Genomic DNA, 10,800 nt, shown 5'->3' on the forward strand with positions numbered 1-10,800 from the left:
TGTCAAAGACTGCACTCATATTCCCAAAATGCCTCTTGTAAATTTGGGATTTTTAAAGGCGCCTAATTCCTGTTAAATACAATCCATGACCTATAAATCCTCTCTCTGCCTTCTTTGGTTCAGGGCAGTCCTTCGCACAGACTTCTGGGAAATGTAGTCTCTCTCTGCATGACCCCGCTAGACAGGACTCTGCTCTCTATGCTTCCGGGTTCATTTTGCATTTGTGATTCTCCAAACTCTGCGGCGTTCTCAAAGTTGGGACAGTGTGGCTTGTTCTTCGCGCTTAACATGGAGGTTGGTCCCGGGTGCAGCCTAGACTTGCAAACCTCATGAACTCTGAGGGTGGGCGGGTCCGGCGTGCAGGGAGCCGGGAAGGGCTGGGCGGGAGGCGGAGAGAAGCCCACTTGGATGTGCACTGTGGCAATAGGCTTGGCCACAGTGCAGGGGTGGGGTGCACCTACGGTGCCAGGAGCGAATGCTCTGTAAGGACGGAGCGACTGCCAGAGTCAATCATGTGTTTCAGGGACCTGAGAGGTGGCCTGCTAGTGCAAGAATGGAGATCGGAAAGCTGAGTCCTGTCTAGTGACGTCATGATTAGAGGGACTGCATTTCCCACAAGTCTATGCGAAGATCTTCAAAAGAGCGCTATTGCCCAAGGCTTTTCAATACCTTTAGGCTACTTTTTTTTTGTTTGTTTTTTTGTTTTTTTGTTTTTCGAGACAGGGTTTCTCTGTATAGCTCTGGCTGTCCTGGAACTCACTTTGTAGACCAGGCTGGCCTCGAACTCAGAAATCCGCCTGCCTCTGCCTCCCGAGTGCTGGGATTAAAGGCGTGCGCCACCACGCCCGGCTAGGCTACTTTTAAAATACCAGATTTAAAGAGGGTGTTGTAGGAATATGATTCCACCCTTAAATGTCAATGTGTAATGAGTTTACGTCTTACTTTGATCGATATGTTGTGACTTTAAAAGCTCAGGTGTACCTAGAATCGTATGGCAGGAGGGAAAATGCACATTAACTCAATTTTACTTTATGATAATGGAGCAAGGAGCTACACTGTGACACACCACATGGCTAGAGCAGGGTGGCTTGGCTGACCGTGCCAGAGGCGGGCTATGATGAGAGCTCACACCGCCCCTTGGCTGGGGAAGCTTGCTGTTACTAGCTTTCATATTGCTGTTGCCAGATCCCTCAGGAAATCTAGAGCAAGTTCGTGTGGCTCATAGTTTCCAGGACAGTGAGTTCTGCGGGGGAGTTTGGTGTATGGGATGTTCGTCCCGTTTTCTTTGTGATAAATTGTTAGTTTTCAGGGCGGCTCACTTTGGATAGGAATCCCTCCTTTACCCACTGTGACAGAACCCTCACATTCACACACCTGTATGAGGAAAAAACAAAACAAAACACATAGAGGGGACGCTCTGAGCTTTGTACCATCCCAGCTATCACTGATCCTATAGTACAGACTGAAAAATATTAGAAGATATTACCACATAAAATTGCACCAGAGACTGCGATTTAAGAAATTTGTTTTCTTGTGGAAAGATTGAGAGATGAAGTTGAAAAGCTGTGGCTCACTCAGGGAACTGGGATTGTAAACAGCTGGCTGCTCACCCCGTCCTTTGTATACAGTCGGCTGCACACCCTGTCCTTTCTATACACCTGTCTCCTCACTCTGCCATTTGTGCTGTTTTTGTCACACTTAAGTCAAATTGATTTGTATGCTGGAGACTGACTTCCAGCATTAAAATCTATATCTAAGAAGCATGGACTTTAAACTACATTATCGTAAATACCAGTATTTTCTATGTATTTTTTAAAAGATGTATTTATTTTTATTATATGTAAGTACACTGTAGCTGTCTTCAGACACTCCAGAAGAGGGAGTCAAATCTCATTATATATGGTTATAAGCCACAGTGTGGTTGTTGGGATTTGAACTTCGGACCTTAGAAGGCAGTCGGGTGCTCTTACCCACTGAGCCATCTCACCAGCCCTCTATGTATTATCTAACTATATTAAAATAATATGGACACTTTCTAGTTAATGCCACTGTCATTGTTTGTATATTCTTGGACCAGGGAGTGGCACCATTTGGAGGTGTGGCCTTGTTGGAATAGGTGCGAACTGGTTGGAGTGGTGTGTCACTGTGGGTGTGGGCTTAAGACCCTCACTCTAGTTTCCTGGAAGTCAGTCTTCCATCAGCAGCCTTTGGATGAAGATGTAGAACTCTCAGCTCTGCCTGTGCCATGTCTGCCTAGATACTGCCATGCTCCAACCTTGATGATAATAGACTGAACCTCTGAACCTGTAAGCCAGCCCCAAGTAAATGTTGTTTTTATAAGACTTGCCTTGATCATGGTGTCTGTTCACAGCAGTAAAACCCTAACTAAGACAGAAGTTGGTACCAGGAGTGGGGTATTGCTATGATAGGCCTGACCATGCTTTTATTTGAAAGAATGTGGATTTTGGGACTTTGGATATGGAACACAGTGGATTGCTTTAAATGGGGCTTAATGAGTCATCCTAGTAGGAATATGGAAGACTTTGTTGCTGGGAGTGATTTGAAATGTGTTGACCTGGCCCAAGAGATTTCAAAGGAGAAGTATTTCAGTATGTGGCATAAAGACTATTTTTGTGGTATTTTGGTGAAGAATGTGGCTACTTTTTGCCCTTGTCTGAAAAGTCTGCCTGAGGCTAAGGTGAAGAGACTTGGATTAATCCCATGGTACTGACGTCTCCAATATACTGGGGTGTTCCACTCCAACTAAGCTTCACCAATAGCCTCTCATAGGCTCTCTTCATGGTACCAAGCCTCAAATACTTTGCATGACCCCTGCAGTCCTGGGCCATCAACTACAGCTGAGGCTATACCTTCTCCAATGGCCTTCTATGACTTCTCACAGTGCCAAGTCTCAGTTGTTCTTCATGACACCTTCATGCCTTCAAAACCAGTACCACCTGGGTGACTCTTACACATTACCAAGTCCAGCTGCAGCACAAGGTACAACCTTGGCTATCTCTGGAACACAGCTGCTTTGTGCTCCCAGAAGATTTCACCTCAGTGATACTGGTCTCTTCTTAATCACTGCTAATTTCTTAGCTCCAGCTAACCAGCATCAATTGTCCCAGTAATTCCTTCCATTCTTAACTCTAGAGCCAGAGCCACATGGCTGAAGCTGCGGGAGTTCTGCTGCTTGCAGGAACTAGAACATGACCCACTTGTACTATTACATTGTCACTGGCTTTCTGTTTTCCAAATCCTTCACTGCCTAAACTTAGCTATCCTGGATCTTGTTCTGTAGGTTGACCTTGAATGCAGAGATCAGTGTGCCTGTCTCCTGGGATTAAAGGTGTGTACCACCATGCCTGGACCTAAATTTAGCTGGGTAGGATCTTGCCCCAAAGTCCCACTCCCTTAATCTGTTATTTCCTAGAACACAGGATTTTGTTCCATTTCACTTCCTGGTACCCCTTAATACTCGAACCGTATATTTTATATTTTTCCTTTCTAAGTTTGCTATGCTTGTTCAAACTTCTCTTTGTGAGACTTAACCAGAGAACAAAATCTCTGCTGGGCTTTTTTGAAACTTCATTTGTCAATGCAATTACTGCAATTAATCCAAGTCTCTTTACCTTAGCCTCAGGCAGACTTTTCAGACAAGGGCAAAAAGTAGCCACATTCTTCACCAAAATACCACAAAAATAGTCTTTATGCCACATACTGAAATACTTCTCCTTTGAAATCTCTTGGGCCAGGTCAACACAGTTCAAATTACTCATATCAAAAAAGTCTTCCATATTCCTACTAGGATGACTCATTAAGCCCCATTTAAAGCAATCCACTGTGTTCCATATCCAAAGTCCCAAAATCCACATTCTTTCAAATAAAAGCATGGTCAGGCCTATCATAGCAATACCCCACTCCTGGTACCAACTTCTGTCTTAGTTAGGGTTTTACTGCTGTGAACAGACACCATGATCAAGGCAAGTCTTATAAAAACAACATTTACTTGGGGCTGGCTTACAGGTTCAGAGGTTCAGTCTATTATCATCAAGGTTGGAGCATGGCAGTATCTAGGCAGACATGGCACAGGCAGAGCTGAGAGTTCTACATCTTCATCCAAAGGCTGCTGGTGGAATACTGACTTCCAGGCAACTAGGGTAAGTCCACACCCACAGTGACACACCTACTCCAACCAGGTCACACCTATTCCAACAAGGCCAGATGCTCCAAATATGTGCAAGAATATACAAACCATCACACAGCTTAAATAGTGTGCCGTTGTGTGAGGATATGACGTTTTTATTATTCATTTGTCAGTTAAAGGAGATTTAGATCATTTGTATTTCCTAGCTATTATGAACAGAGAAGTAACCCACCTGGCAGAGCTGGGTTTTGTGGAGGAGGATGTACAGTCCTTGCACGTGCCGACGAGTGGTGTAGCTGACTCTTATGGTACATGAACATTTAGCTGTTGATAAAGTCTTCATGCTGATATCCAGAGTTGCTGTACGTTTGCAGTCTTAGCAACAGTGACGGTTTCTTTTTATCCAGACCTTGCCAGCATTTGTTGTCAGTTATTTTGTTGATCTTAGCCTTTCTAGCTATGGTGAGAGAGAATCTCAGTTGTTTGAATGTTTTTTCCCCGAATAGCTAAAGATGATGAACAGGTTTTGAGATACATCTTTCTTTTTAGCCATTTTCATTTCTTCTACTGAGAATTCTGTTTAAATTCCTAGCTCATTTTGTAAATTGTGTCATTAGTTTCCTTAAATCTTTGTTTTTTTGAGTTCTTTGTATATTTTGGGTATTGATCCCCAGACAGATGGGCAGATGCCAGAGGTTCTCTCCCATCCTGTGGGGTTCTGCTTAGCTCAGTTGGTTGTTTCCTGAGCTGCTGGAGGCTGCCTGTCAGTCAGCCGGGGAACCCGGAGGAGTGAGAATGATTATAGGAAAAAGTACGAAGATGCAAGAGACAGAGCTTGGAGGGCTTCTGGTCAATACCATGCCAGCTGTGAGTGTGTTTTCTCAGTGTCTTTTAAAGGCAAGCACCAGAAAACTTGACCAACTCCAGGAAGTTAGACAATGACCGTAAATGCTTATGGCCATTTTGTTCAGGCTTGGGCAGTCTCTCAAGGACATATGCTAAAGCACAGGAACTTGGCAGGATGTAATGTNGAACTCACTCTGTAGACCAGGCTGGCCTCGAACTCAGAAATCCGCCTGCCTCTGCCTCCCAAGTGCTGGGATTAAAGGCGTGCGCCACCACGCCCGGCCTGTAATGTACTTCTTAAGTAAAAACAAAGACAGATGTCAGCAGACTCATTCATGATTAATCATAGGCAAGAACTCAGCCAAAGTTAATGCCAGATGTGGTCTGCAACACTTAGCTATACCTAATTTTTTAGTTCTATGAAATCCCATCTCTCCATCATTGGTCTTAATTTGTGGGCAAAAGTAGTCATGTTTAAAACATTCTTTGGTGAACCTATATTTTGCAAAATACTGCTTATATGTTCTCCTAGCAGTTTAGTGTTTCAAGTTTCAAAATGAAGGTTTGATCCACTTGGATCAAAGTTTGTGCAGGGCAATAGATATAGGTCTAGTTTCATTCTTCTGCATGCGGTCATCCAGTTTTCCAAGCATCATTTATTGAAGGTGTTATCTTTTTTCCAGTATATGTTTTTTTGCCTCTGTCAAATATCAGATTGAAACAATCCTAAATTTTCAGGATACAAGCAACCTGATCATGGTATATGGTCTTATGACATTTGCTTGTATTTGGTTTCTATCACTCTGTCACTCATGGGGGCTCCACTGCAACTGAGGCTGCACTTGCCACCAATTCCTCTCCTGGCCTTTTACAGTGCTAAATCCCAGCTTATTTTCCTTGCCTGCATGGCTTCAGCATCAGTACCATGAGGGAGAATCATCCACTATGAAGTCCAGATGGTAGTATGAAATGCCATGTTAGTCCTTTCCACCACAGTCTCCCTGTGCCGACTCTGAAGAAATAACCCTCAAAAGATAGTACCTTAATGATGCTGGTCTCCTTTTAATCACAGATGATTTCTTAGTCCCAGCTAAGCTGCATGAATTGTACCAGGAAAGTTTTAAAAAATGCATGTACCATAGTATATGTCGAGCTTTGTATGTACAAAACAGAAAAACTTTCTGTGGTGGTTTGAATGAAAATGGTGCCATAGGTTCCTATACTTGAATACTTGGTCTCCATTGGTGAACTGCTTGGGAAGGATTAAGAGGTGTGGCCTGGTTGGAGGTGTGTCATTGGAGGCAAGCTTGAGGTTTCAAAGGACTCCCACAATCTTCCATTTGCTCCCCCTACCTTTTTCTGGTTTCTCTTCAGCTGGTACTGAAGAGTGAGTTGTGATTACCAAAAGACCAGCACGACTGACATGAACCCATTACTTTACTGGGACAATTAATATTTGTTAGCTGGGACTGAGAAATAAGTTGTGATTAAAAAAGGACCAGCAACATTGAGGTTCTGTCTTCTGTGAGTATTTCCACAGCACTTGGAGCTGTGTGGAGTGTTGCAGAGGGGGCCCAGACTGGACTTCAACAACTGGACTTGGTAGTGTATGACTCTCCCAAATAGTGTTGATTTTGAAGGCATGAAAATGTGATGGAAAGCAGCTGCCACTTGGTACTGTAAGACGCCTGGAGAGGCCACTGTTGACAGGGTTGCCTCATTGACAGTGCAGACCTGGAGAGCAACAGTGTCGTGGAAAGTGGATACATGCAAGTATCAAAACTACCCACCAGGACCAAGTTGCTCTTTTCCTGGAAATGCAGACTTGGTTCAGTTCCTTTGGAGCTGTTTACTTAGGATTGGAGTAGCTGGATCTCTTAAGTAGTTATATTTTGATTTTTTTTTTTAAGAAGGTACAGAGTGGTTTTCACTGTGTCTGCTCCAATTTACATTGACACCAGTTGAGTATCAATGCTGCTGTTACCCATGATCCTTTCCAACAGCTTTGCTTTGCACATTTCACATGAGAATAAATTCTGAAACCAGCCTACACACTGCTCAGGTAACCCCTGTGACTTTGCATTGTGCCGTCATCATCAGGAAATCTTTTGACAGGCTGCAGAAGGTCTTGAAAAGCAAGGAAAGTAGAGGCACTACATTGGTTCACATGTATATGCACTTATGTGCAGCGCAGTCCAGTTGAGCCTCAGAACATGGGGGATTGTCTGTGACAATATGAATGGGATTATTACTTCAGACCTGGAAAGTCAAGTAAAAGATGATCTTAGCCATAGAGAGAGTCCAAGGAATTTAATCTCAGCAAAGTAGAAATAACACAGGTGTCTCCAATGGGCCAGTGGTCTGAGGAAGAGAGGCACAGGAAGTATTGGCCAGCGTGTGCACAATGGAGTCAGGTAGGAGCATGATGCTTAGGGTAGGTACTATTGCACAGAATCATGATTGTGTGTGACAGTCCTGGAGTGTGTATTTCAGAAGCCTGGAAGACAGGCTTTTAAGCATTTTAAGTATAAAATTATTTGTTTGAATAACATATTTAAGCTTATTTAAAAACCATGCAAAGTAAACACATTTATCTAATGTTATATAATCCCTCATTAACATGTAAATCCCTCATTTTTATAAGATTATCATAAACAGTAAAACTATTACTAACCTCACAGATCATTGTAGAAATTTATACACTGATTTAAGAAAAACAAGTGAGCTTAAATGTAGAAAAGTTAAAAATTAGAGAAAGAAAATGAAGTGTAGTGTCATGTATTGATAACACTAGACCTTTGAAGAGCAATGCGGTCACCAGTTCTAACTCTGCCTTAGGAACATAGCAGATGCCTGAATACATGACAGAGAGAGGGAGAAAGAGACAAAGTGTTAGAATTGCATTTAGTGTATTTAAAAGTTAGGCTCACATTTAGTGTAAATATATTCCAAGTGCTATTTTTCCTGTTTGAAATGTGCAAATGTATAAAACTCTTGCACTTCCATTTCCTCTCAGTCTTCCTTTATTCTCCCCTTGGCTGCTCAGACTCCTGTCCCTTGGTGCACTTGTCCTGGATCCACCTGTGGATAAGTGCACACTCAGACACCTCAGCCCAGAGCTGCTGCATCGGGTCTGCATCTTCACTGCACTTCGCTCTCAGCGTGGTGTATACTAAGTGTGGAGAGGCCTTCTTACCGTGCCTTTCCCCTGTGAGGATGTATGTAATGCCTGGCATAGAACGTAAACATACCACACTAAATGTACAGTGTGTGGATACCTAAATTTTAAATTTTGTATTGATAAAACTATATCCACGTAAGTTTGTTAGCCCTTATATCATTCTCTTTTCTTTTATGTAGAGATTGTTTTGAGGAATGTAACCAACATTACATACCAATTTAGAACCATTTCTAGCTCTCCCCTCACCTTGGGCAAAAGGTGATTGCAAGCTTGCTGACTTTGGTATTGACATCATTAACTGTCCTATTTATTTAATTTATACTATTCATTTATTTCTATTTCAGGACCCTCTGTCATTCACAGATGTGGCCATTGATTTCTCTGCAGATGAGTGTGAATGTCTGGACTCTGCTCAGTGGAACTTGTATAAGGAAGTGATGTTGGAGAATTACAGCAACCTTGTGTTCCTGGGTGAGGATCACTTCCATTGTGAACTCTTATTTCACTGTCAACATGGGACTGCCTGCCTGCCTTAGAAGAATATCTCATGGGAGCTTGTGCTTTTAACTAGCTCCTTCCTCCCTCCCTTCCTTCCTTCCTTTCTTCCTTCCTCCCTCCCTCTCTCCCTCTCTCCCTCTCTCTCTCTTCCTCCCTCCATCCTCTCTCTCTCTCTCTCTCTCTCTCTCTCTCTCTCTCTCTCTCTCTCTCTCTCTCCCCATTACCTTTGGTTTTTCAAGAGAGGGTATCTCTGTGTACTACTGGCTTTCCTAGACTTGCTCTGTAGACCAGGCTGGCGTCAAACTCAGAAAGCTGCCTGCCCTCTACCTCCTAAATGCTGGGATTGAAGGCACTCACCACCACTGCCCAGATAGTTGATTGGTTCCATATGGCCATTTTAAAAGCAAACTCTTGTTCATATATCCAAGAAACGCGTTTCTTTTTCTTCTCTTCTCTTCTCTTCTCTTCTCTTCTCTTCTCTTCTCTTCTCTTCTCTTCTCTTCTCTTCTCTTCTCTTCTCGTTCTTTTTCTTTTTCTTATTCAACAAATTTATGTGCAAAGTATTCACCTGCAGTGGCAGTGTTAGAAGCTGCCATGAGGTGCTGGACACATGTGTTAAAGAAAGTGTCTCAACTATTAGTTTTACGACTTTTCCTGTGATGAGGCTCAGGATCTGCAGGTTATAAGTTACTCCTAAGCATCCTGTCTTCCAGAAGTATTTACACATAAAATTTCCCACAGTCCTTTATCATCTCTACATTTTTCCTCTATGCACAGAACTGGGTTCAAATGTTAATTTCCTGGGTGGGGGGAAGACAAGACTCTTGTTCTTTTTCCAAACAGGTCTTGCTTTCTCTAAGCCACACCTGGTCACATTTCTGGAGCAGAGTTCAGATCCGTGGAGCGTGAAGAGGAAAGCGTCAGCGACCATCCCTCTAGGTGTGTAGGAATGAGTGAGCAGAGCTCACAAGTGACGAGTCTATTTGTAAAACAGGAATTGAGAAGTTGGGTTTTGGTGGAAGTCTCTTACTATCAAGGGGCTTTTCCTGCATGATGTAACCCCGACAATCCTCTTCCTTCCCTCTGAGAAGCTTTCTATGTGTTTACAGTGGCTGACAAAGTCCTTTATATACCTAACTTGTTTTCTTGTATCTGTGTGTGTGGTGTTCTCATCTGTATACACATTTGCATGTGTGTGTGTTTGCCTGTGTGGGTGAGTATGCGCATACACATTCACATGTACACATGTGCCTGAGGAGGACCATAGTCGATGTCGAGACTCTTCTTTGACAGCACGTGTACCTTATTCAGTGAGACAGGGTCTCTCAGTCAAACTTAGAGTTAGTCCTCGTCATGCCTGGAATGACAAGCTGGCCACCATACCCACCCTACATTTACAAAGGTTCTGGTGTACAAACTCCAGTCTTCATGCTTGTGAGGCAGGCATATTGACTGTGGAACCATCTCCATGGTCCCTGTCCTTTTATTTTTCCTGGGAGGGCCTAGATTATAACAGACTTTACTTTCTATGACTCAGAAAATGGGTACACCATTCTAACAGCCTTAGTAACACATTAACACCGCAGATGAGCATCTCTAACCCCATTTACATGCTCATGAGCCAAATAAGATTCATCAGAGATTTCCTGTGTTTGCAGGTGTGCATGTGTGTGCACATGGCACTGCTTATTGTGACATCAGATGATAAAATACAAGGGTTGACTTTCTTCATCCAGCCTGTGGGTTGTAGGGATGGAGGAGAGATGTTCAGACTTGCAATCAGTGCTCCTTACCTTTTGAGCCATTGTGCTGGCCCTATAATGTTTTATATGAGCAATGGGTTTACTTTTATTTATTGCCACTTAGTCAATGATAGTATTTTTAAATGCGGTGCTTTTAGAAGTGTGTAGTCACAGCTGAAAACTATACAGCTAGATAAATTTTGATTTGCACAGCTTTGATAGTCTTTCAAAAATTACTGGCTCCCAAATTTATTCTCTTTTTCTGATCTTGACACTCTATTTTCTACGTTTCAGATTTTAAGTCGAGACTCCTTTACATTACATGATAATATGATTAGCTCTATCCAATATATATTTTTCTAAATGACAGTATTAATTATTGTATT

At 42.7% G+C, this 10,800-nt stretch overlaps 1 protein-coding gene across 1 annotated transcript in view; it reads left to right on the forward strand.

Annotated features, from left to right (window-relative positions):
• The first annotated feature begins 219 nt into the window (after positions 1 to 219).
• Positions 220 to 10,800, forward strand: part of LOC115029072 (zinc finger protein 724-like) — a 13,399-nt gene continuing 2,818 nt past the window's right edge. Inside the window, exons 1-3 of the mRNA XM_029468234.1 lie at positions 220 to 294; positions 8,519 to 8,645; positions 9,516 to 9,611. Of these exons, the coding sequence (XP_029324094.1) occupies positions 289 to 294; positions 8,519 to 8,645; positions 9,516 to 9,611 (229 nt within the window). The 5' untranslated portion in view covers positions 220 to 288. The remainder of the gene's footprint in view (positions 295 to 8,518; positions 8,646 to 9,515; positions 9,612 to 10,800) is intronic.

This window comes from Mus caroli, chromosome 13 (assembly GCF_900094665.2).
Source record: "Mus caroli chromosome 13, CAROLI_EIJ_v1.1, whole genome shotgun sequence".
NCBI lineage: Eukaryota > Metazoa > Chordata > Mammalia > Rodentia > Muridae > Mus > Mus caroli.